This window comes from Penicillium macrosclerotiorum (genome assembly GCF_028827735.1).
Source record: "Penicillium macrosclerotiorum strain IBT 26536 chromosome Unknown utg000003l_segment0_segment0, whole genome shotgun sequence".
In the NCBI taxonomy this organism is placed as follows: Eukaryota; Fungi; Ascomycota; class Eurotiomycetes; order Eurotiales; family Aspergillaceae; genus Penicillium; species Penicillium macrosclerotiorum.
Genome location: NW_026643083.1, coordinates 3,445,385 through 3,469,952, shown reverse-complemented (window position 1 = coordinate 3,469,952; position 24,568 = coordinate 3,445,385). Strand labels below are relative to the sequence as shown.

General features: G+C 50.8%; 10 protein-coding genes across 10 annotated transcripts; 7 read left to right on the top strand and 3 right to left on the bottom strand.

The window, feature by feature from the left end:
- Nucleotides 1-569: 569 nt before the first annotated feature.
- N7462_004152 (copper metallochaperone ATX1) lies at nucleotides 570-915 on the top strand (the record flags this gene model as incomplete). The annotated part of the gene is made up of 2 exons (XM_057075878.1): nucleotides 570-669; nucleotides 764-915. 2 exons carry the CDS (start codon nucleotides 570-572, stop codon nucleotides 913-915), a joined length of 252 nt encoding a protein of 83 aa, XP_056935383.1.
- A 488-nt stretch (nucleotides 916-1,403) lies between these two features.
- N7462_004151 (DUF2293 domain-containing protein) lies at nucleotides 1,404-4,544 on the bottom strand (the record flags this gene model as incomplete). The annotated part of the gene is made up of 5 exons (XM_057075877.1): nucleotides 1,404-1,530; nucleotides 1,613-2,925; nucleotides 3,025-3,792; nucleotides 3,864-4,334; nucleotides 4,410-4,544. The coding sequence occupies 5 exons, from the start codon at nucleotides 4,542-4,544 to the stop codon at nucleotides 1,404-1,406; spliced, it is 2,814 nt and encodes a 937-aa protein (XP_056935382.1).
- A 441-nt stretch (nucleotides 4,545-4,985) lies between these two features.
- N7462_004150 (uncharacterized protein) lies at nucleotides 4,986-5,492 on the top strand (the record flags this gene model as incomplete). The annotated part of the gene is made up of 2 exons (XM_057075876.1): nucleotides 4,986-5,290; nucleotides 5,378-5,492. The coding sequence occupies 2 exons, from the start codon at nucleotides 4,986-4,988 to the stop codon at nucleotides 5,490-5,492; spliced, it is 420 nt and encodes a 139-aa protein (XP_056935381.1).
- A 742-nt stretch (nucleotides 5,493-6,234) lies between these two features.
- N7462_004149 (RING finger and CHY zinc finger domain-containing protein) lies at nucleotides 6,235-8,571 on the top strand (the record flags this gene model as incomplete). The annotated part of the gene is made up of 3 exons (XM_057075875.1): nucleotides 6,235-7,485; nucleotides 7,560-7,924; nucleotides 7,977-8,571. 3 exons carry the CDS (start codon nucleotides 6,235-6,237, stop codon nucleotides 8,569-8,571), a joined length of 2,211 nt encoding a protein of 736 aa, XP_056935380.1.
- A 1,197-nt stretch (nucleotides 8,572-9,768) lies between these two features.
- On the top strand, nucleotides 9,769-11,940 carry N7462_004148 (glycoside hydrolase family 127 protein; the record flags this gene model as incomplete). The annotated part of the gene is made up of 5 exons (XM_057075874.1): nucleotides 9,769-10,264; nucleotides 10,421-10,682; nucleotides 10,742-11,072; nucleotides 11,130-11,555; nucleotides 11,608-11,940. 5 exons carry the CDS (start codon nucleotides 9,769-9,771, stop codon nucleotides 11,938-11,940), a joined length of 1,848 nt encoding a protein of 615 aa, XP_056935379.1.
- A 1,449-nt stretch (nucleotides 11,941-13,389) lies between these two features.
- N7462_004147 (IQ calmodulin-binding motif domain protein) lies at nucleotides 13,390-16,245 on the top strand (the record flags this gene model as incomplete). The annotated part of the gene is made up of 1 exon (XM_057075873.1): nucleotides 13,390-16,245. One exon carries the CDS (start codon nucleotides 13,390-13,392, stop codon nucleotides 16,243-16,245), a length of 2,856 nt encoding a protein of 951 aa, XP_056935378.1.
- Nucleotides 16,246-16,736: 491 nt separating this feature from the next.
- cia1 (iron-sulfur cluster assembly protein CIA1) lies at nucleotides 16,737-18,032 on the top strand (the record flags this gene model as incomplete). Its single annotated transcript, XM_057075872.1, has 1 exon — nucleotides 16,737-18,032. The coding sequence occupies one exon, from the start codon at nucleotides 16,737-16,739 to the stop codon at nucleotides 18,030-18,032; it is 1,296 nt and encodes a 431-aa protein (XP_056935377.1).
- A 424-nt stretch (nucleotides 18,033-18,456) lies between these two features.
- Nucleotides 18,457-20,478, bottom strand: kexA (serine-type carboxypeptidase kexA; the record flags this gene model as incomplete). Its single annotated transcript, XM_057075871.1, has 3 exons — nucleotides 18,457-19,791; nucleotides 19,877-20,237; nucleotides 20,315-20,478. 3 exons carry the CDS (start codon nucleotides 20,476-20,478, stop codon nucleotides 18,457-18,459), a joined length of 1,860 nt encoding a protein of 619 aa, XP_056935376.1.
- An 863-nt stretch (nucleotides 20,479-21,341) lies between these two features.
- N7462_004144 (SAM-dependent methyltransferase) lies at nucleotides 21,342-22,499 on the bottom strand (the record flags this gene model as incomplete). The annotated part of the gene is made up of 5 exons (XM_057075870.1): nucleotides 21,342-21,398; nucleotides 21,499-21,617; nucleotides 21,698-21,808; nucleotides 21,897-21,914; nucleotides 22,166-22,499. 5 exons carry the CDS (start codon nucleotides 22,497-22,499, stop codon nucleotides 21,342-21,344), a joined length of 639 nt encoding a protein of 212 aa, XP_056935375.1.
- A 1,199-nt stretch (nucleotides 22,500-23,698) lies between these two features.
- Nucleotides 23,699-24,431, top strand: N7462_004143 (endosulfine family protein; the record flags this gene model as incomplete). The annotated part of the gene is made up of 3 exons (XM_057075869.1): nucleotides 23,699-23,734; nucleotides 23,804-23,887; nucleotides 24,015-24,431. The coding sequence occupies 3 exons, from the start codon at nucleotides 23,699-23,701 to the stop codon at nucleotides 24,429-24,431; spliced, it is 537 nt and encodes a 178-aa protein (XP_056935374.1).
- Nucleotides 24,432-24,568: the final 137 nt, after the last annotated feature.

The following is a 24,568-nucleotide window of genomic DNA, read 5'->3' as shown; positions in this document are numbered from 1 at the left end:
TTAGCTTTCTCGCCTCCTCCACCGCGTCCTCATGGTTAACCATCAGCATAATCCGACTGCATTGATTTAAGTCATTAAGAAGATATCTATATCCACGAGGGCCTCAGCCGGTTGATTGTGTCCGCGAGATTTATTGGCTAGGCGGTTTAAATTCGCACAGGAAAGAGAAACAAATAAATCCCTCGGCCCAGCAAGCTTTTCTGCTGCATTCTCATACTCCGGATCCTGGATAGCGAGCTTCGACTAGCGACAAGAATAGAATATTTCCCCCCAGGCATATTAGACTACGTATTACAAAAAAAGCGAAAATGTGAAAAGAGATTCCAAAAGCGGAAGCCAGAATGAAGAGGGAAAACAGCAGGTGCAGTTTAGGACGAAACCTAGCTATATCTGTCCCTATTGTTTTCTCCCCCCTCCCTTGCGCAATCCGAAACCCACTTGAGTTACGTACTGTTTGGTCGTCCTGTCCACTTCCACTCCCACCCCACTCCCACTTCCACTACCACTCCCCTTTTGTTCCTTCACGGTTGAACATCTCAACCTTTACAAATTGCTCCCACTCGCCTACCATGTCTGATAACGGATCCGATCATGAGTACAAGTTCAACGTGTCCATGAGCTGCGGCGGTTGTTCTGGCGCCGTGGAGCGTGTGCTCAAGCGGCTGAACGGTAGGAGCCTCTCATTTCTGGTGGACCACAGCTGCTGCGCCGGTCAACTCCCGGGTCCTTTTCATCTGGTACCAGGCTAATGAGATTCCTACAGGCGTCAAGACTTATGACGTGAATCTGGAGACCCAGATGGCGATTGTTCAAACCGAGCCGACCGTGGAATATGACACCGTCCTCGACGCGATTAAGAAGACCGGCAAGACAGTGAATAGCGGCGAGGCTGATGGTGCCGTCAAGGAGGTTTGAACCGCCATATTCTCTGAAGAGATATGCATGATCCTGCATTTGGGAGCGAGCTCGTGGGCGGAGGTTGTAGCCAAATACCGAGACCCTGCAATTAGCGCAATATACCGTTGGATTTCTTGATTAAATCTTCACAAGGCGAGCTTTTACCTCCCCTGCGCTCGCTCCACCAGATAGAAAAAGTAGGATTCCTAGAGCCTTCCAAAATACACCGGGGGTCGCATGGAATCCCGCGTCTGTTTAGTTGTTACCGTTGCCTACGTGGCCATGGGGAAGAGCCAGGACGCTGAAAATGACCCAGATGTAAATTACATCGGAATCTGGTTCAAGGAAGAGAGGATCATATCTCATAAATTATGTTCAACGTAACATGTAAACGCTCTAATAATAGCTAGATGGGTATCATCAAGATTATAGACAAATGCGAGGCCAAAAATGCATCAATGTCAAAAACCGATCATTTTCAAACGCCACCGTGAAGATTGGGTTTGTCAATCCACAATAACAAAGTGCCTTCCCTCCGAGACGGGATACGGTGGCGGTTGCGATTCAACCTGCTGCACGTAAACTGGACGGTTCTGCTCGGCCATTTGGAAGGATCGCGGATCATGAGTGCGTCTGGGACAAGTTAGTTTTGAGAAAGACGATCCTTAGTAAAATTTCTGGGGCCAAGCTGGATGTTCCAAGTAGAAGGGCTTACCGCATCATGCCGAGCCCGCTGTTGGGACGCCTCTCACGAGAGGCATCGCTTGGGTTATTTGGAAGGTCTCGATTCCCAATCTCATGTGGATGAGAAACTTGGCCGTGGGAAACAGGAACACGGTGGGGACTTCGCGGATGCTGTTGCTCTAAAGATATTTGGGATGAAGGAGAATCCTTAACAGAATATTGATTAGCGATCCTAGCCCGGGCGGGCTGGCTATGACTTTCCTCCACACGCGGAGGTGGATATCTTGGGCGCTGTATCAAGTACTCCACCGGAAGGGCCTCGCGAACATCGACGTGACGCACAAAGTCATCGGCGTAAAGCTTTCCATTGGCGGAAGTTCCATGAAGCACCGGGCGATCGGTCTCAGTGTTAGATCTCCAAACAGGGGCACGTGTCTCTTCCAGCATTGGCCGTATTCGATCCAAGTGGGAGCTACGATCACCATAGTACACAGGGCGAGTGTCCAGGTGGGAGGCATTGGGGACTGGTTTGAACGTGCGGTCGCTAGCTGCAACGGGGCCAGCGGCTCCCGAGAGCAGCCCCGGTTGGGGATGGATGGAGACGGGTTCATGCGGATCGACGGTACGTGTCGTATCCAGCGGTGGCCTGGGGTCTAAGCTGACCTGGGGAGGCATCAAGGAGGCTGGGTTTCTCTGTCGTTGATATCCTATGGTCACAGACTCTTCTGCTGGAGGTAAACAATAGTCTCGCCGGTAAGGCCGGTCCTGTAAACGGGATTCCGGTATAAGCTCGTCACGCCGATATGTTCCTCTCGGTCCTTCAGAGGTCGGAATTGCAAGGGGTCTTGTGTTCCAATGATCGGGACGGGAGTAACTCGGAGGAGCGGCGTAGTAAGCCAACCGCCTCCTCTTGCAATTCTGATCATCTGGGCTGCTTGGCACATTTGCATAACCCTGGCCGGAGGCTTCCACCTGGGAGTGACCTGGGGTTACGGAACGGAGTGACATCCTTTTGGTTAGATGCTCTAGCCGGCCTTCTGCGCGCCGCTTTTCTGTTATAAAGGGGGATTCGATCGAAGGCAAGGCCAGATCATGGTGGTTGGCTCCCGGACGGGGGTGATGGAGAACAGGGGGATCGGCTCGAGGTCCAAAATGGCTCTCGCTACTCTGATGTAGTTCCTTGGGCCTGCTCACGAAAACAGGCATATCGGATCTATTGTTGGTTGGAATGAGAAGCCTCTCAGATCGAGCATTCCCGCACATGTCTGGACAAGAAGTAGACTGGTGGCAAACGTTTCCCATGGTACGAGGGCTTTTGTCCAAAGGACGGGTTTCATGGGAATTCTGCATGGTTAGTGACAGAGGCAGTGGCCTTCCGCTGGACCTATATAAAGGAAGTGTTTGCTGGCCGTCCAGGGGAGCTTGTCTCTCCTGGGTACTCACATAGCCTTGGCCAGGTGATGAATCAGTTGCAGGAACAGCTATCAATCGTTGACCCGGGTTATCAACGTAAACGGGCCTGGAGGCAATTGCGGAAGTAGGATCCTGGGACAGGACTGGCAATTCTCGGTGCCTCACAGGGTCTGACATCTCGTGAGTGGCAACAGAACGTTTACCATATCTTGGGCTTTGCTTCTCTGCCGGAGCACCGCTTGCCTGGACTTTTTGTATGTCATTCGCCTCTGCACGATATCGACTTAGGGCACGATTCCATGCCTGGTATCTGCTAAAACCTCGACGGTCGATCGCTTTCTGGGCAGGGACTCTAGTCACGATCCGGAAGCCAGGCGGCGCTTCCTCGGAATGCTCCCGCGAGAAGTCCTGAATTGAATGGTTCACTCTGCTTGCACTGATTGGCTGGGTCTGAATTTCATGGGTCCGGGCATTGCTGGATAAAATTTCCACGCTAAGGTCTTGGGTGTCTGCTGCCGTTGCTGTTTCTTCTTCGGTTTCACTGTCTTCATCATCTGAGATGACAATTACCTCGCGGAAAACATCCTCGAGGACTGTCTGGCCATTTTCATCATCCCCACGCCATGCAATGACCTTGGACAGGGTAATTTGCTCTACCGCAGATCTAGCTTCATGGAATGAGGTTTGCTTTAGAAGGCGGTCATAGTCAGTGTAGATGTGGCGGATATGCGCCACCACTGCCAGCTGCGCCCGGCGAGCTAAAGGCAGTTCAGATGCTGTGCCGACTTTCCGTTGACCCTGGCACCATAAATATCAGGCACCTCCGATTTTTCCAACATTCTAAGTCAAAGCATTCCAAATGGACTTACCTTTTGAAAAGCAGTCTTGATGATCTGGTTCAGATCGTTATCTGGGATGTTAGGAAAGAGATCTCGGATGGCATCTCTTGCTTCTGTATTGATCGTGATCTGGGATGTTTCCGAGTCGGCCGGTGGGGGGTTTTCAAGGCTACCCAGAGTGTGGAAAGGCACTGCTTTCCCAGTGCTTGTGAGGTATAATCCCAATTCCGAGCAAGCCGCTGCGACGACTGTACTCGGAAAATGATATCCTATTCGATGGACATGTTGAGACAGATTATGGATGTGCATATGAGGAGTTGTCTGACCAACAGGTTCAGTGTTCAGAACAGAAAGCTTATCCCATAATCCAGGGTGTCTTACGGAAACTGCATATACCTGGCTGCCCTCTTTGCGGCACCGCTCTTTGCACGTACTGGTAAGGTGTGGGTTGCCCGCTGGAATGAACGTATAGCCACTAGGCGCCTGCGCCTCGAAACATATCTGTTTTTATTATACTGTTAAACTCTATAATCATCGACAGAAGCAAAGGGTTTCCCGAACAGAAACGAAACCTACCACACTTCGGAGTTTTTTCTTCTCTTGCGTGACAGACTCCATGATCACCTTGTGCTTGCGAGTTCGCCGGTGAACGGCCCGGCTAGGGTTGCGCCGGGCCCAAGCCGACGCGGTCCTCCTTACAACGCGGGCCATTTTTCTCAGGTCGGTCCTTAACACAACCCGGCGACGGAGTTGTTTAGCACATAGTTTCCAAAATACGACGAAGGGCTCCGTGGCGCTGACGAGGTAGACTCGATCCGAAAGAGACGGGTGGTCTGTCCATAAAACTAGTTTGGGGGATCTGAAGGAGCACAGGTTCGACGTGCGGTAAGTCGCCGACGTTCTGTCGAAGAGCGACACGTTTCTTAAGCTCGCACTGGAGCCAGGCAAACACGAGACCGTTAACCGAGCTCTGCAGCTCTGCAGTTATGCGTGAGGAGGTGGGGGTGAGGATGCGAAGACGAAGCGATTGCGGCCCAAAGTCTCTAGTCACCTGTCCCGATCAGGCTACTTATGCCTGAGGCCATAATTTCTCCACATTTCCAAGTGTTTCAGTGCTCTAGTGCACCTTACTCAAGCTGCAACGCTTCAGAAATGAGCGTCTCACAGATCAGACCGCTGGTTAACCAGCAATATGTGGTCCACGCATACCGCCATCTCTTCAAACAGGGACTCAAGGTGACCCGACACGCAACCCCCGCCCGACATGTCCTCCGCACGATCTTACGGAGCGCCTTTCGGTCCCCATCGCGCGAGGACTTCGACCCGTCGAGGATTGCCAATACACTTAGATTCCTCGAACGAGCTGCCAATACTACGGGATTTGAGCATAAGATTGTCAAGAACCTGTTACTGGCCCGATACTGGGAACGAGCACTGGTCGACAAAGACTCGCGCATGTAAGTCGCCCCCCCCCCCCACCTCCCCTCGGGGCCCCAATTACCACTATATGTTGAGATCGAGGAGATATCTGACTCAGGGTCTAGTTTACGGAGCCTAGGACTTCTCAACGCGGACCACCAGCTCCGCAAGAGTGCATACGACCATTTAAATTTGACCCTGGAACGATTGAATGAGAGTCTGGGGACGTGTCTCAAGTGAAATAGAGAGTCGAACTGGGTCAGAATGGCCATCTGATTCGCCATACCATCGTCCCTAGTTGGGCGCCCGTACTTCACTTTGGGCATACATTCAGAGCAATAACGGGACCACGAGGCAGCTCTCCTGAAAAGGAATCTTGCAGCTGGCTCTCGTCTGGTCCAGAATTTGACTGCTTTCTGCCCTCGCGTCTGAACTCATGTCGAGAACAACGATCCATGCGGAAGCGCCATTGTCGTGCTCCATCCTCTTCCGCCGGGTTGAGCACAGAAAGGGTAATCACGTTAAAAACCAACAATTCGCTACCAACAATTTGCTCTATTCTATTATTTGTCTCAGCATCCTCTTGAAGCTCAGGATCCAAGGGGCCAAGACGAGTAACCAGATGAGAGGCAGAATGCCGCAGGCCTGATTTACGGGGCAGGCCGGTCGGGGGTCAGCTGTCTAGAGGAATATTCAATCTCTGATATCTAATTAGGTGTAGCATATATGATCTATGATTTTCTCCTCCTTGACATTTTCGGGAATTTCGTGACGTAGCTGTACTACTGCGTGGCAATAAATTGAGTAGTTCTAGATGTACCTTCACTTGTGTACTTCCCGACTCGTGTTGGGCGGGTCACCATGTGATGATGATTCAGCAGCCCGACGTCACATGTCATCAACCTACACCACGTCCAACTGTTTTGCCAACTGGCAATAGGCGAGCTGTGATTGCATCTGATGTGATCCGTTGCAGCCCTTCATGAGCAGCTTTCTTGCGTCGCTTCTGACAGAATTCGGTTTTCGTCCACGCCTCCCCCGCTCCACTCAACCCTCGGGCCATGCGGAGTCCCATCCAAGCGAACAAACAATCTCGCCGGCGATTGACGAAGAGTCCGTGACCAACAAAACTGGCGAAGACTGTGGTGCATTCAACTCAACCGGCGGAAATGCAGGGTCTTTGGATTGCCCTCACTTCTATACAACCCTAACAAAAGAGATGGATGGCCGAAACCCGGAGTTGGAGGGCGCTCGTCCATCGCCCCAGAATGGACATTTCCCAAACCAACCCTTCCCGATAGCCATAAATCATTCAGTGGGCATCAATACCACTGCCAGTGTCAACGCATTGCCGGTGAATACAGAGGTTTTGCGGTCTCAAGATAGCCCAACGACAAATCAACGACAGGAAGAGATACCAGGTGCCCTCCTCTCTTGGAATCACAATGGGACTGGACCACAAAGCAATCCTGCCGTAGTTGATGAGCTGGGTCAAATATCCTTGCCGGAGGATGACGGAATGGGCTGGCTGAGAAAGAAGATTCATGCCATACGAAACCTGGATCTCAACAACAATGAGAAGGCACGCATGGTCCATGATCTAATGACAGAAAGCTACAACTCGTCTCGAAGAGCCCTATCTTCCAAATCACCTCTACCGGTGTCTCCAATATCAAACTCTCAATTTTTGAACCAATCGAATAATAGCCCAGCCACTCAGGAAACAAGCCCGTCTTCAGGTTCAAGCCCGACGAGCCCCACCTTAACAACGTTGAATCCCCAGCACGAGGATCAATTTTCACTTACCTTGGAAGATTTACAACCCACATATGCGTCAAGACCTGAGCCTGAATCACCGGTTATTGAGACTGTTGATGAGGATGCGGACACGGAGGAATGCGAAGAGGCCTTATTGGGCTGTCCGCATTACAAGAGAAATGTCAAACTTCAATGTTTCACGTGCAAGAAATGGTATACCTGCCGGTTCTGTCATGACAAAGCGGAGGATCATCATCTCATTCGTCGAGACACGGAGAATATGCTTTGTATGCTTTGTGGACATGCACAGCCAGCAGCACAACTTTGCAGACAGTGTGATACTCAGACAGCCCAGTACTACTGCGATATTTGCAAGCTTTGGGATAATGATAGCAAGAAAAGCATATATCATTGTCATGACTGCGGAATTTGCCGAATTGGACAAGGGCTTGGAAAAGATTTTTTTCATTGCAAGGTAAGTGACTTCCACTAGCCTCATATCTCATTATCCTTCTTTCTATTAGATTATATCCTCCTAACAATGCCTAGACATGCTGTGTTTGTCTGCCTATATCTATTGAGGACACTCATCGGTGTATTGAAAGGTCTACCCAGTGCGATTGTCCCATTTGTGGTGACTACATGTTCACCTCTCCGGAAACTGTGGTAGTAATGCGATGTGGCCACAGTATTCACCACAAATGCCTTTCGGAGTATTCAAAGACCTCTTTTCGTTGCCCTATTTGCAGCAAAACCATCACAAACATGGAGTCGACGTTCAGGAACCTCGATCGCACTATTGAAAGCCAGCCTATGCCGGTTGAGTTCAAAGACACCAAGGGCCTAATATATTGTAATGACTGTGGTGCCAAATCAGTTGTGAAGTACCATTGGTTAGGCCTGAAATGTGATTTGTGAGCAGTCATCAACTTTCAAGATTCCCAAATACACGGCTGATTGATCCAGATGCGAATCTTATAATACCGCCCAGCTTCGTCTTCTACAAGGGGATGTATCCGATATACTCGAAGAAGAAGGCGTCGATGAAAATCAAGCTCGACCACGATCTGCATCATTAAATGTGAACGAAGAATCCATGGCTTCTCTCGCTACACTTCACCTCACTCCAAACCCAGCTCCTCGATTAAGTGTCCCAACATCTGCCGAGTCCGACAGGCGGACTGTATCCTATAATATGTCTCATGGCCGCGCTATTTCTCCTGTCGTGAGTAACTATTTTGGTCTTCCCACCGAACGTGAATCTGAGAAGTCGTCATCCTTGCCATTCTTTGGTAGTGCATCCCGGGTAGACGGCGATACTGATTATGGTGCGTTAAATTTCCTGAGCAAAAAACTTCGCGATCGATATGGATTTCTTGCCGGCGATGCGAAAATTGCGGAGGGAACATCGGAAGCCGATGAGGAGGAAGAAGAAGAAGAAGAAGAAGATGATGATGATGAAAGGGAATCATCAAGCTCTTCTGACACAGATGTGGACAAGGATGAAGAGGACGATGAAGATGATGGGGCTGAGTATATCGACATTTTTGGTCATCGATGATTTGGATCCTTTCAAGCATGTTCGACCCAACGACGCAATCGAAAGGGACTTGCACAGTTGATTGGAACCTTTTGGTCATTTTGATATCTTGTTCAATTATTGAGCTGGCTTTCTCATCGCAGCTTTTGAGTTGCTCTTTCTCTACCTCCTCATTAGCTTGTTTGGGACGAGTTCATCACGCTTCAGGCAAGGAACGAATCTAAGCCAAGGTATGGTCGAGCATTCTGGTCCATCAGTGTGGACTCTCTGGACGGAAGCGCGAACGTTTGGACTTGAGCTTGCCTTTTTTTGCCCCCGGCAGCAAACAGCTCTCCAAATGCATCAATCCTCTGAACATGCAAGAGACGACAGGCGTACCGCTCACGAATTCAATGCCAAACTAATATCGATTTCTTTCAATCAGATTCTCGTGAAAGTATAGAATCGACTTGATATCACAGCTGATTTCTCGTCAATCCCCTAAGCGCTTATAGCAGGGCGTTAGGTTCCTGTCTTGGTCGGAACGACCCTTACATATCTTATATTTAGATGCATTAACATAACGACGAAATGAAAACCGTCACCAGATCAAAAATTCATGCTCCTATTTTAGACTAGATGCTTTCACCCAGTGTAGAATGTCTAATCAAACGTCAGACCAAAGCCTCAAGCGATGCTCTTTGGAGGCATCTTCTATATGAGATGCCAAGAATTCATTCTCCATTGTCAAAAAAATTCACACTTTTTTCCGAGCCCCTTCATATCCAAAGATCATTCTATCTGCCCTCGTTTGTGACGAAGATAAATTTCCGAGAATTTATAGCATATCTGCGATTTAAATGAGTCTCAAGCAAGAGCAGACCACGTCTAGACCTAGAATCGTGAAGATCGGAGAACTTGAGCCATCAAACATATCTATCTTGTGGGGCTAACCAAGACCCTTCATAGTCAACCCAGAAGAAGCTTTCCAAAGAGCTTAGATCTACCCGGGCCGATCGGGATCGGCATGTCATTTGAGTCTTTTCAACCCCCGCCGGAGCCACTCCACCGGAGACTTACCCTACGGACATCCCACTTCGGAGGCACCACACGAGGCCATGAGCAGAGAGGACTTGCCCGGGGAATGGAGACCGGAGCCTCTGAATCTCCGATCTCGAGACCCATGCCGACATTCCCCCAATCCTTAGCAGCGTATAAGGGCTCAGGAGCTGCTCGAGAATGGAGTGGAAATCCAGTCCGTCTATTCTTACGCCCACTCGGCAACCCAAAGTCACAAAGATTGCATCTGAGGAGTTTCTCAACATGGATTACCCGCAAGAAAGGTTTGTTTCGACAACATTCGCGCCAGGGTCTTTCTGGGCGCGTCGCCGAGAAGTCGTCCGTATTCAAACACTACGGCATCAGCTTCACATGCTTAAAGAGACAGGGCGTTACGACGCGTTCAAACTGAAATGGCATCCAATCTATGCAAAGCCTCCCACAGTTTGGCCAGTTCCCGATCATCAGTTCTGGGATTCCGATGTGGCGAAGTGGATTGAGGGGGCTTGTTACCTGTTGATGGACCACTTCGATCCGGAGATTGATGTCGCCGTGAAAGAATTAGTCCAGATGATTCGTGATGCCCAGCACCCCGATGGCTACCTTAATATTCATTACTCAGTGGTTGAGCCAGGCAAACGTTTTACTAATTTGCGAGACATGCATGAACTGTATAGTAATCCCTGGATGGTTGGCAATGCCCCCATAGATGCAAGGGACTGACAGACTGTGAAACCTAGATACAATGCAGGGCATCTTATTGAGGGAGCTTTGGCCCATCATCTCTGTTACAAGAATGACGAGATGTTATCACCAATTCTAAGATATGTAGATCTCTTGGCGACTACTTTTGGTGGCAGGAAAGGCCAGATCCCTGGTTACCCCGGACATCCTGAGATCGAATTGGCTCTTTTGCGCCTGTACAAGGTGACTGCAAACCCCGAACATCTTCAATTGGCTCGCTTCTTCATTGAAGAGAGAGGAAACCCGAATGGCGGCGAAGAAAAACGCCATTATTACGATGTCGAAGCGGAAGCGAGAGGTGAAAAAGACCATGAGATGCCCTTGCCTTTCCCCGCCCCCAGAAGCTACTGGTGCGTGATATGCATCCTCAAACCACCCTCAAAAATATTATGTTAACCGTTAAGTATAGGTATCAGCAAGCGCAGGTACCGATCGTTGAGCAAGATACGATCGAAGGGCATTCAGTTCGAGCCATGTATTTGCTCACAGCAGTTGCGGACCTAGTGCAAATCTCCGGGCCTAACAGTGAGGTGGGGGCTAAATTCTTACCTGCCTTGCATCTTCTTTGGTCCAACATGGTGGAAAAGAAGATGTACGTCACAGGGGGTATTGGTGCCATAAAGAAATGGGAGGGATTTGGGGTTGACTATTTCTTACCGCACGGCACTGATGAGGGCGGTTGCTACTCAGAGACTTGTGCGGCAATAGGAGTAATGATGCTCGCTGAGCGGTTATTGCAGGTAATTACCAACATCTCTTGTATCGTAGGGATATGGCGCCTGCTAACAAAGTTGCAGTTTGAGCTCAACAGCCAGTATTCGGATATCATGGAGCTTTGTATCTATAATGCGGTTCTGACCGGCATGAACCTGGATGGGAAGGCATTCACTTATGTCAATCAACTGGCGTCCTCGGATGAAGATCTTTCACAGAGACATGAATGGTTCGAATGTGCCTGTTGCCCACCAAATGTCACCCGCACTTTGGGATTTATGGGAGGCTACCTGTGGAATCATACAATCCAAGGTCAGTCAGTTGTTTGTAATGTACACCTGTACACCTCGGCTACATTGGATATCAAAGTCTCCGAATCGGCGGTGAGGGTTGTGCAAAAAACAAATTGGCCATGGGCTGGTGATGTGGATTTCGCGGTCGAAGTTGAAGGTCCTCTGGTAAATGTCGAGCTACGACTAAGGATCCCTGGATGGGCCAAGACATGGGAGGTAATACCGTTCCTTCTGTCATTCTACTCTTGGAATTAATCAGAATAACTAGATCAACCCCCAACCCGCCAAAATGGATGTCCGAGACGGGTACCTCTTCTTGGATTCGAAATGGGTGCACAAACATTCGCGATTCCGACTTTCCTGTCCTATGAACCCGCGCGTGGCTTATCCGAATCCTCTCGCGATGCAATCCGTGGCATATATCATGAGGGGCCCCATCGTATACTGCGTAGAAGATGTTGATCACCCTGGAGAGCAGCATCATTTCAAGGTAGGAGCTAACAATCCAGTCCTATTTTCCATGGAGAATCATGCTGAGAGTGTCAAAACAGAGAACTATTTTCAATCCAAGTGCGTCTTTGCGAGAAGAATCACGGTCTGAACCTGATTCATATGTTGCCATCATTGCCGAGAATGGGGCTGTTGGAGAACTCGACTTGTCGGCTTGGCAGGGAAGCATTGTTACGGCGTCAAGAAACGCCATCAAATCAGCTCCAAAGGATTTGTACTTTATTCCTTATTATCTTAGAGCGAATCGTGGTGGGAGAGGACAGATGCGAGTTGGGTTACGGGTTTTGTAGATACATAGAGTTCTTAAACTCCGTTTGTAATGATACTGTTCTCAGTTTCGTGCCATCTGATGACCATATCTCCGCCATGTGTTCTACCAGCTAACAACCTAGTCAAACAAGATGAATACACCATATACCCAAGATATATATACCGCGACCAATAGTTCACGGTGGGGCTTGTTGAATGGTAATAACGGGGCGCCCTGTACTATTCTGGGTTTTCACCGGAGAGACGCGTGGCTCGCTTGGGGCCCTGGACGCCGGTTTTGCCAGGTTTTGCAGCACAAGGGGGTTCTTAGGGTTGTGAGTGATCTTCGAGTCGAAGCTTTCACCATTCCTTCGAGTTTAGATTTTGTTTATTGATGAGCTGAGTCTCCTGTGCATTATCGTTGATTCTTGTAACCGTTCATGATATTATAATTTAGGGTTGAAGAAACAAGAGTGGATCATCATGTCATGATACATGCGTGATGATATATAGCTATAGATCTGGTGATCTACACAACAGCCGATAGATGATACGGATATGAAAAAGATGCTTACCACCCATCGTTCTCCCATAATTTATGTGCTAATAGACTACAAACAAGGCGCCGAAAATGACCCTCATCTGTTTTATTGTCTCTGCCTCAGCATTATAAATGGTCGAGAAGGTATTGTTGCATGGCCCAACCAGGGCAAATCCCGCCACTCCGCGAACGCTTACCTAAGCAACATTGACGTCTTTCTGCTTGCGGCCATGGGATTCCATCTGATCAGCAATCGTCCTGGTGCTGGTCTTCTGGTTTCGTGGATCTCGAGCCGGTATAATCCCCGTATTTCTTTTCATCTTCGCTCCTTTTCTTTCCTCCATTTTTTCAAAATGGGCCGAGTCCTTTAAGCCCTTTCTTCTTTCTGAAACGAAGCACGGATCCTTCCGCAACCCTGGCCGCCCCGGCACGAGCATGCTCCCCCTGCTTAATATCAGGCTTCCAAACTGCTCAACCCCCTCATTCGAGGCCTGGCTCCGATTAACGGAGTAAGAGCGACAAGGTTAGCCGAAAGGACTTTCATATATCGTGCCTACCGTCCACGGCCTCGTCTAATCTTCTTATCAGTTCTAGTGCTGCCCCGCCGTGTTGTGGCTCCAGTGCCTCCCCCTCCTGTCGCACAATTCCCGCCCCGATGACGATGCGCCGCAACTCCGATATTGAGATCCAACTTCCTGATGCGGGGCCTGCCCCCTTTCCCCGGAGTCTGCGACAGAGCCTGACGTGGAAATGACATCGGAGGAGCCGGCACCGCCGCTGACTCTCCCTCCGCACATCGCCGCGCGCTTCTACCGTCGAAACAGCAGGGTACGGCGTTCGTCTGCTGCCTCGTCCCGCCGAAGCTCGATATCGTCACTGCATTCACACCACTCCAACACATCCTCCAATGGCTCTCAAAGTACAGATCATATTGCCCAGCACCTCCGACGGACCTCCATTCTGGAAACTCGCAAAGCCAGACTAGCCGATCGCGCTCTGCATGCCGAGAAGGTGAGGCTGCGTGCAGCCCTTGCCAAAGCGGCGACCAGGAATTTACATAGTGAAGAACGAGCTTTGGCAGCCCATCAAGCCCGAGAGCGACTTCTGGCTGATATTGCAGCCAAGTGTGAGGATCAGGTCAAGCGGGCCAAAAAGAAAGCCGAAGACCAACGAGAGAAACAGGCTGCAGAGTACGCACGCCTTCGACTTGAAATGACAGAGAAACTCGCCGAGGCAGAGAAGCGGCGCACACTCTACCAGCAAACCCATCGACGACAGCGCACAAGCAGTCTGCCCGCTACTGAAGAAAAGAAAATGGCGAGAGCCATCACCAATTCTCTTACCCGGGATGCCGCGGCCCGAAAGATTCAACGAGTCTGGAGAACGCACCATGCGAAGACGCTTATGCAGGAATTCCGGAACCTGAATCTGTCCGTCGAGCAAGTTCGTGAAATGTCCTTTGAGAAAGTGGGGGCTCTCCTGTCCAACCGAAACGTTCTTGATACCATGAACAAAGTGCTCCGGCTTTGTGGGCTGCAGGATATGGAAGGCGGAGCGATGGGTGAACGAGGCGCAGTGCGCACGTTCCTCAGCAGCTATTTAATCGTCACTCATCCCACTGAGGTCTTGAGCGGCGATGGCGAACAGGAACAGGATCTCATCTCAAAGGCACGCGAGCTCCTAGTGGCGTTTGACCAGGTCACTGCACTGCTTTCGTCTGGATGTTGCTCGCCGACCGTGATTACGGCCGACCTTCAAATACTCTGCGAGTCGCATAATGTATTTTTCTCGGCCTTCCATGCATGGAAGTCTCATGACTCGACTGTGTTGATTGAGATTATGCTTGCGCAATTTATTGAACTAGAATTAATCTGGCAAACGGTCAAAGATGACCAAGCCGGCGGTGTTGCAGATGATTATCGACAGGGCATTCGCCAGAACCAGATTTTGCTTCTGGCTCGGCTTAAGCGACTTGCAGGCTCTGAAAATGCCATGGAGATGGTGCGACAGTCTCTCAAGAAAGCAAAACGGGAGAAGAAACGTGCCTCCAAGCTGGCCATTCCCCGATCTGCTGAAGTTGCCGCCTCATCGACGGAAGGGATGACTGAAAGTGTCACATCCCCGATTAGCGAGTCATTTAACAATTTGGATGCACCCGTGCTTCAAGAGCTGGATAAACAGCGAGCTTCTCCACATGAGCGGTTCACTAAGATCCTCACAGCTCTCCCTGAAAATCGGGTCTTGGTACATGAGCTTCTTCTGAACAAAGAATACAAGATAGAGGAGGGATCATATACAGAACCTAGACGGCAGATCATGCAGCATATGTGTGAGCAAATGAGACAGGACGTTGCATCTGGACACGGGACTAGCTGGACCGTGGCAATGGCTACAGTGATTCAGGATCGTCTGCTACGCTCGCTTCGTCCTGGCAATTCTCTTTATGTGCTGATTAGCGAAGTTTTGGACCCAAAGCTGGTAGAGAGTCAATGCAAAGCTGGCTCCTTTTCATATGAGAATTTCTTCGATTTTATGAACAACATCCTGCCTCGTTTGTGTGCGCCTTATCGTGACCCTGTCGTCAAGGCGTTCGCCGAGGATATATCAGGAGATGCTATTGATCGATTAGCAAGACTGATGAGCATTATTGATTTGCTCTCGTTGGACCATACTAATTTCATGATTCAAATTGCTGCCCCCCAACTCATTCAGGAAGCGCCTGGGTACGAACAGCGGACATTTGACAAGGGTTTAGCCGACGGTTCAATCACTCTGGGAAAGACTAGACGATTCTGGCGCACCAACAGAAAGGTCATAGTTGATGAAATGAAGAAGCGAGACCCCGAGAATATTCACGGGGAGCCAAAACCTCCTGCCTCTCGAATATATGCTCATGGTCTCGCAGACCTGGTGCTGAGCAACGCTACCGTATCTGAGGACCTGATCCCCGAGACATTGGCACTGGATCAGCAACGACTGGAGCGTCTGCATGCAAAGGTATTCCAGATTGTTGCGACAGCATCCATTCTCCTGACAGCCAAGAATCTGCTGAAGCGCGATGCACGTTCTCAATGGAAGCCCGAGGCTGATCGGATTTTGAATTTGAATTTCAACGAAATCAGTGCAGAGAGGGTGCATACCATTCTTGAATCAACTCACCCTATGCCGCCTACTGCCAGCGCCCAGCTTGCCGCCACAATTAGACGAGTGCTTGCGCCTGTTGCGACAGCCAGTACTGCCGCCGAGCTGCAGGCTCTTGTGCAAATTCAATCCGACAATTCCTCGGACCAATCGGCCGCTCCTACAGACTCAAGCACTGCATCTTCTGGAAGTGGGCCATCCGCATCTAGTTTCTCGGATCCAGTGGCTAAGCTGATTCTCTCGCGTTTGCGGAGTCACATCCTCTCCCGACTCAGTGCCTCTAGTGCCTCAGACCGCGTGAAGGCAACTACCACCGCAAGCCAGAGCCTGGCCGGGGCCGGTATGCCCGAGTTTGTCAGTGAGGTTGGCAAGCTGGTTGATGAGTTAGAGAAAGTGCGAGAGGTAGACTGGCAATGCCACAGCACTGTTTATGAGCGTCTTTATGACGAAGGTATTTCCCCATAGTGAACGGTGATTCTCATGGGTTTTCTTAATCATATCATTATATCATTACATCATGGGTTACGGGAGTTTTTTTTTCATCTTGTCTCTTTGGCTGGTTCTTGTTCAATATGTGGTCTTTGCTTGGGTCTCTTTGGATTTCATTTGCGTTTTGGGAGGCTGTGAATTGGGCAGATTGGCAGGACTGGGAAGGGATAAGGAATTTGTAATATGTTGTTTAGGAGTTTCCTTGGGAATATCCAATTGAATCATTCACCATCGTATTACTGTGCGTTTTATTAACGCTTCTAGTTTACTCTCTAATGCCAAGTAGTCTTGGTTATGCCTGCTATATAGATATGCAAACTATGTACCATATCTTTAAGTAACCCCCAAGAATCGCGAAGTCCCGTTATCTTATCGATCCTTCCAACCCCCACCTCCGCCGAAGTCTCCAAAATTTCCCCTCCGCCACTCAACAGTCCCTCCAAATACCCCCTCTCCTTCTTTTAATCATGGCCTCACAGCTCTCCTTCCTCTCAGACCTCACGCCTCCATCCCTCGAACGGACATGGCTCACAGCGCCACACCCGACACTCCCCATCGTCGCGACCTGCAGCTCCGACAAGACCGTGCGGGTGTACTCACTCACCAACTTCAAGCTCCTCTCCACCATCACTGGCGGCCACAAGCGTAGCGTGCGCACATGTGCCTGGAAGCCCCACGTTCAAGGAGAAAGTGTGCTCGCGACGGGCAGCTTCGACGCGACAGTCGGGATCTGGCGGCGATGGGACAGCTACGGGCAGGCGGAGGGCGGCGGCACGAACTCGAGCGGGCTCAATGGTGATGCGGTGGATGAGCGAGAGTCGAACGCGGATGATGAAGAGGAGTGGAGGTTTGCGGTGCTGCTGGACGGGCACGACAGTGAGGTGAAGTCGGTGTCGTGGTCAGCGTCGGGAATGCTGCTGGCGACGTGTGCACGGGACAAGTCGATCTGGATCTGGGAGGACCTGGACGATGGGGACAACAATTTTGAGACGGTAGCGGTGATGCAGGAGCACGGAGGCGACGTGAAGTGCGTTGCATGGCACCCAAGCGAGGAGTGCCTGGCAAGCGGCGGGTACGACGACACGATCCGAGTGTGGCGGGAGGATTTGGACGACTGGGGTCAGGTGGCGTGCATCAAGGGCCACGAGGGCACAGTATGGTTCCTAGAATGGGAGGGCATAGAGAGCATTCCTCGTACCGGAGCTGGTTTGGAGGAAGAAGAGCTGGTGAAGCAGTGGCGCGCGCAGCGTGCGCTGTCTGGACCGCGACTGATCTCTTGCTCTGACGACCGCACAGTGCGTGTCTGGCGCCGACAGCCCAAGGAACGTGTTGAACAGGGTCTGAACTTTTCGGCGAACACGGGGATCCCTAGCATTATTCGGCCCACGGGGACGGACGAGACATGGGAGGCCGATGCGGTATTGCCGCATGCACATGAGCTGGCGATCTACGGTCTTGCATGGAGTCACCGAACTGGTCTTGTTGCTTCGACGGGTGCTGATGGACGTATTGTGATCTATGAGGAGCGAATCGTGTTGCCCTTGACTGGTTCCGATGCCATGGAAATTGAGCCTGCCACAAAGTCTTCAATGGAGACAGAATGGGCCATCATCGCTATTATGGACGGTGCACACGGAATTTACGAGATTAACCATGCCGCCTGGGCCAAGCGGGCAGACCGTGGACTAGCGGAGAGTGAAGAAGAGGTATTAGTAACCACTGCTGACGATGGCAGCGTCAAAGTATGGACGCTGCAGCGGTGAGACGAGAGGACGATACGTACACGATATGTACATACGATGGTGATCTCTGGATATCAACTTGTGGGCAACCCGGAAGACTACAACTTTGAAAAGAGTATACATACGTATAACGGCATCACATAGAGCGGCAAAGAATGAGAACCACAGTTTCATCTAACGACTTACGACGAGGAACTTCACCGGCTGGAAATATAAGAACGGTACATCGTACACGCCGAAAGCCAATGAAATGGATATATTTAGTCTATGAAAGTACTTCGACGGAGACGCCTCGAACTTTGTACAGATGTACAGATAAACGCAAGAAAATAGACAAGAGCCGACAGAAATCAGAAATAGACCACCAAGAAACCGATACACCGCGCCCCGAACTATGCTGGTCTGGAAATCATGACGAGGATGGGTGACGATAGTCACCAGCTGCTTAAGCGCCTCGAGCATGCGGGGAATGCGCCTCGTCATCCTCGTCTTCACTCGCATCGCCCACAGTGTAATGCTCCCGCTCAAGGCCAGGCGAATGGAGATTGTCCAATTCAGCCTCGTCAAAGTCGCCAGCCTCAATGTCAGCCGCGGAGCGCTTGTGATGGAATCGGTCTAGAACAGAGTTACGGAGATTATGCATAGACTCGTTATTCTTGACGCCGTGGTAGCCTCGGTGAGCACGGCGACTGCGCCAGATAAAGAAGCCCCAGATTGTAACACCGATGATAACCACAACAAGGATTGCCTCGCCAGACTTAGCGTAGGCATTTAATTCGGCCTCCTTCATCTTCTTCTGCTCCTGTTCCTCGGCGGCTGTGCTGTTGGGATGGCCCCCAACGGAGGTCTGGGGGAGTTTCTCCCCGTCAATACGAGAATCTGCCGGCCGACCACCAATACTGGCAATGTCGACCTTCATGAAGCGGTCCAGCATGTCGCGGGTCTGGCGCGGCTGATCAAAGGGAACCATGTGGCTGGAATTATAGAATAGCACATACGTCAGATTGCGAGCATGCTGGTAGATACCAGCAGGCTCGCCCTCAAAGGTCCAATCGTGACGAGGAGCCCAGACTCCAGGCGACGTTTCGAAGCCGGTGCCGCCCAGCCACTTCATGTTATGAATCAAAGTCTCTGTACCAATATGGTTGCAGATCAAATCCTTGTCGCCGCTGAACAGGAGGACACTAAGACCCGATTCAAGCAGGCCAGGAAGCAGCTTGATAGCGGGACGAGAATTTGCGGCCATGAAAGCGCTGCTCACGGCACCGCTACACTCCGTCCAGCCCGACATTTTAGCCGGGTTGATGTTCAATGCTTGGATCACATCCATGCGGCGGAGATACGGCGTCATGTTCTCCAGATCCGGAGGCCAGTTCATACCACAACTCGGGTAACTGTCCGTCAAACGAATGTCGTACATGTTGGTACACTTCTTGTCCTTGACAGTGAGTTGTAGTAAACCTTTCAGGACTTCTTCACACTCGTTGCTATTGACCAAGTCCTTGCCACCAGGAGCGTTCAACTTGGAAACACAAACCGAGTTTAAGGCCTCAACTTGGCGATAAGTCTGAGTTCCTTCCTTGATCAGTCCCTCCCGTCCAGCAAACTCAAAGTAGGACGGGTACTGGTCGGCTGGAGAGATCCAGCCATTACCAATTAAGATGCCTCGAAGAGGCCACTTGGATTTGCCATCTTGCTCAGCAACCTTGTTACGTTCTTTAATAGCCTTGGCAATATAAGGAATATGCTGGCCCGCATATGATTCACCCGCAATGTAGATCTGCAATCTGTCAGTACAGCAGTTCACAATGAAAGAAAATTATTTAGATCGCTCCAAGTAGCAAATGAGGGAAAATAGCACGCACATCGTCTCTCTCGTACTCAGGGAAGAGCTCAAAGAACTTCTCCAAGAAGATCATGAAGTGGGCAGACATCTCGTCCAATTCATGGAGGTAGCTGTCTGTGTTCACATAACTGAAACCCGTACCGACGGGCTGATCAACAAAGAGCAAGTTCGCAAACTCATCCCACGAGCCCTTGTTGTACTCCAAGGTATGGTCATCCTTGAGTCGATAGGGTCCAACCTCCATCAGTGCGCCATCCATGGAGCTACAGCCTGGCCCGCCATTCAACCAGATCACGGTACGTTGTCGGTTGGCGATGTGTCGGTTCTGAAAGTGCCAGAAGAACAGATTACCGTTGCTTTCGGGGTCGACTTCGATGTGTCTAAACGGAGGTTCATATTAGCAAAGGCACCCCTTTTCTCTGTTATGAACCTTTCCCGGGCAATGACATCCACTTACCCAGCATGCATTTTCAGCAGGGGACCATCCGGGGCACCCGGCAGCGAGTGCACATAGTAATCAGCTGCCGACTTGGCTGCCGCCAGGGCTGGGCCAAGCAGCAGGAATAGCGACCATGACAGCATAGCCAGGGCGCCCTTCTTCGAGCATGTGAAGGAGGGCATTGAGAACGTTTTCAGCAGGGCTCTGGCGTCTGAATCATAGGTTCATAAGTATCTGCGGGGAGGCAGTAAAGACCACACCCAAAAGCGAGTCAGGAAGGACCGCGACGGAGCAGGACGGGCGTTAAACGATCATCGGAATCGAAAGAGATCACGGAAAAAGCCCAGGTCGTGAGAACTGCGCGAGGTTTGGACAGCCGATATCACGAGAATGGATCAAAAGGGTGCCAAAGGCCGGAATACACGAGTCACACGTCAAGCAAGAAGGAGAAGAAAGGGAGGATAGATGTCAAAAGAGAATGACGGAACGGGCGAGCTGCTGCGTGGCCTGGAGGCGGAACTGCGGGATGTCGTGTATTGGTATGACATGTATTTATGACGACTAACCGACTTGATGCGGCCGTATGAAGTTTACAGGACGGTTCGGTACATGACTGTACAATACAATTACTGTACCACACCGGACGGCAGCTGGGCTGGCCCATTACCCGTTTGGTCGGTCTATAGAAACGCCACGGGCTACGAACATGAAATGAGAGACATTAGAGTCGAGAGAGTGTGAGAAAGTTACTAAGGATGGCAAGTATAAGAATCATTAGTGTCATTTCATTTTGTCTTTTTTTAAAATTCATTCAATCTATAGTTTTTTCAACCCGCCTTTCTCTCCTCTTGTTCGCTCGTCGGCCAAGAAACTGGAAGTAACAAGGTGAAACCCCCGATCCCGTCCTACCACGAGAAAAAAAGTCCATCCAAGAGGACCTCTTGAAACTCGTCAGACCCGTGTCGGAACTTGGGATTGGATTCGCGATGGGAGTCTGGGTTTCGGTTTTGGATTTAGGCGTGGACCCGGGCGGGCCAGTCTTGCTTTAGAAAAGATCGCCGACGCCCTTGTCGGCGTCCTTCTTGATCAGATCCACCATCCCCTGAAGAAAGAAAAAAAGAAAAAGTTAACGGGGCCGGATTGAACTGAATTGTCGACAGTTTCTTTGTGTGGAGCGGTGACCACGGAGTAGATCAACTTACATCCGGCATGATAGGCTGGCCTTGAGCATCTTGCACGTAGCGAAACGGCATTTCAGTCCGCTCGTGCTCGTTGATCAAAATTTCCGGATAGTCAACGTAGGATATTTGCTCGAGGGGCACTAGTGGCCGAAGGAAAGAGGCATGTTAGTGACCGGGTTTCTTTTGGAAATACGTGGATGGGTTTTGGGTGGATGCTTACCGCGCTCATGCACCACCATGCGGGTTACTCGCACGGCAGTATCGGTGGTCATCTGCTTGGGACCAAGCCGTCGGCCGACATAGCCCTTTTTCCGTAATTCGGAAGTGCGATCTACAGGCAAGTCAGTTAATGATGATCCTGCACGATTGGTTTTTTTTTTGTTTTCTTTTTCGGTCTGATTGTTGATGAGAAGACATACCTCTGGGTGGGTCGTCGCCTGTCGTCTCCAAGTAGCCATGCACATCTCGTTAGTCCAAATTATTCAATTCTTGCGATCCGCTATGATAATGTCTGGGCGAAAAGAGGACAGCATGGATTTTATATGAGGGATTTGGATTAGGATTGAACAATTGCGGGGCAGGATATCCGATGCATAGGAGGAGGGAAGAAAAAAAAAGTAAAATAACGCGAAGAAAAGCCCGAAGCAATTGATCAGATAGAGGGGAAAGGGGGAGGAGAGTCTCATACCGAGGATGCCACCGAACAGAAAGACTTCAAAGTGATCTCCATCTTGGGGGTTCAATTCGGTGGTGGCGGCAGGATCGAGCAGACAGACCTTGTCCTTGCGGTCCGCAAAGATCTCCTCGACGCTGCGATGTTCAACCTCAAAGCCAGCGGTGGCGGTTAAGTCGGCGGGCATCTGCAGCTCAGTAGGCACAGAAGAGAGCAGGAAGCGGGCGCCGCGGGCATGCGATTCGCGCGCGATGCAGGCATATTCGAGCGCGGACCATGGCCCCAGCTCGGGATCCAGGTGTTCGACCACGAAGGCCACTGGTTCCTGGGTCTTCTGATCACTGCTCATGGTGGGGGGAGGAGAAGAACAGAGTGTAGAGTTTGCAACTGCTCCGTGGATCCTGTCAAACCGGGGTTGGGAGAATTGGAGATTGAAGACTGAAAATTGAAAATTGAAGATTGGAGGTTGGAGGTTTGGACGGGTGGTGGGCGGAGAAGTTTTTGGCTGCGGCTTGACAGGGCAGTCTGTGGTTTGGGGCGACGCTTGACACGTCCGTTGATGTCTACGGTCGATTGAATCGATTTGAATTCCCCAACTTCTCCAGCTTCGGCGAATCCCCCGATTTCCACTTTAACTTTCCGCTGATTCTATGATTACGGGATCCAATTGCTCTTTACAACCTCTCATTGTGGCCTGATCTCTGGTGCCGCCGAAAGCTAATTGCATGGTCGCCCGACCTCCCAGGAATGTGCGGATGCGGCGACGGGATCTCCCCATGATCGACAGGTGATTCGGAAGATCATTGAATGGTGATGGACGGATGGAGACCCCAGTTATTTTCGGGAGATGGAGACGAGACGTTTACATTCTTCCCCATCAGTCAGGCTCGTGATCAACTTGCTTCGTCATTACTATTGCCTCCCGGATGACGTACGAGGGGGTTGGCTGCCCCGATCGGGCGTGGGCAAGCGAACCACGAAGGAGCGAGAATATCCAGAATGGCTCTGATAATGCCTGAGATCCATTCTTCACCATCCATCACTCGAGAATGTTTGTCCGAGAGTGAGGACGAAACGCAGAAGATCCAGAAGAGGAAAGACAGAAGACCCCGCGAGGGGAGGGAGTTATCGATTATCGATAACCGATAATAGACGGTGATGGGAGATAACGGATAACGGATAACGGATAATGCGGTCTCAATTGTTCGGTTCCACCGTTTCCTCGACTTGGACCTTCAACCTACCACTCCCCATCCCTCCAAACTACAGACTACGACAACACTCATCTACTCCTTCCCAGCTGCACCTTCTCCCCCTCCTCCCTCTCCTCCCTTCGGTCTCTTGATCCCTGATTCGCCTTCTGGTCTCTTTCATTCTTCGCTTGTGCTTCTCTTTCATCCTCTCCTTTCCCCTCCTGGAGAACTAGTCCTTGATTCCCGCTCCCCGCCCACCTTGCCCATCTCTCTGCTTTCCCCGCCCGCCCGTCCATCTCCATCACCTTGTCACCACTCAAAACCCGATCGAGACACCCACCATACTCCCACCACCATGAATCCCCACCAGCAGAACAAAGTCGATGTCAGCGTGAGTGGACCAACATTATCACCGGCGCTAACTCTGTCAGACACAATTTAAACTGACTACTAGCCTTAGGCTCTGAGCCCCGACGAGCAGCGTCTAGTCCGTCTCTACGGCAAGATGCCCAACAAGAAAGATTTACTCCAGAACAAGCTCAAAGTAAGCGACTCCTTCGGGCCACCTCTTTGGCCTGATTCTTACCCAACCTTACCCCTGCACCGTTCAGGTACCAGGAATCTCAGGCTAATCATGTTCGGTATCTTTCCGCTCTCCCCCTCACCAACAGGAACGCAAGTACTTCGACTCGGGTGATTATGCCCTCAGCAAGGCTGGCAAAGCGTCAGACGTCGGAGTTACGAGCATTGGCTCCCGTCATCCTGTGCCAGAGAACATCCCCCACCTGACCGCGACCTCACCAGGCGCAAACAACCCTGCTACGGCCACTGGCACCAGCGGTCCCGTCAACAGCCAAGGCCAACAGATTCCTGGCAGCATCAGTGGCCATCCTGGGTCGGTTGGATTCCAGAGCCGTAGCCCAGTGAAGGAAGGGAGCTTCCTGCACCGGGGGACCAGCATCAGCGAAGGCTCCGCAGACCCCGACACAGAGCAGGCTGACCAGGCAAACCAGGGAGCTCAGAATGAAGACAAGGATCCTAGCGTCAGTCCCCCACCTGTGCGGGAAGGTGTACCTATCCAGCAATGATCTGACAAGAGGCTGGGTCCTTGGACCTCGTTGAGGGTTCTCTCCCCCAGGGTAAACCCGCCGGGGGAACACATTGCATGGTTCTGTTTCACAGTTTCCGATGGGGTTGGGCTCTTTCTGATGTTTCGTTTCGGGTT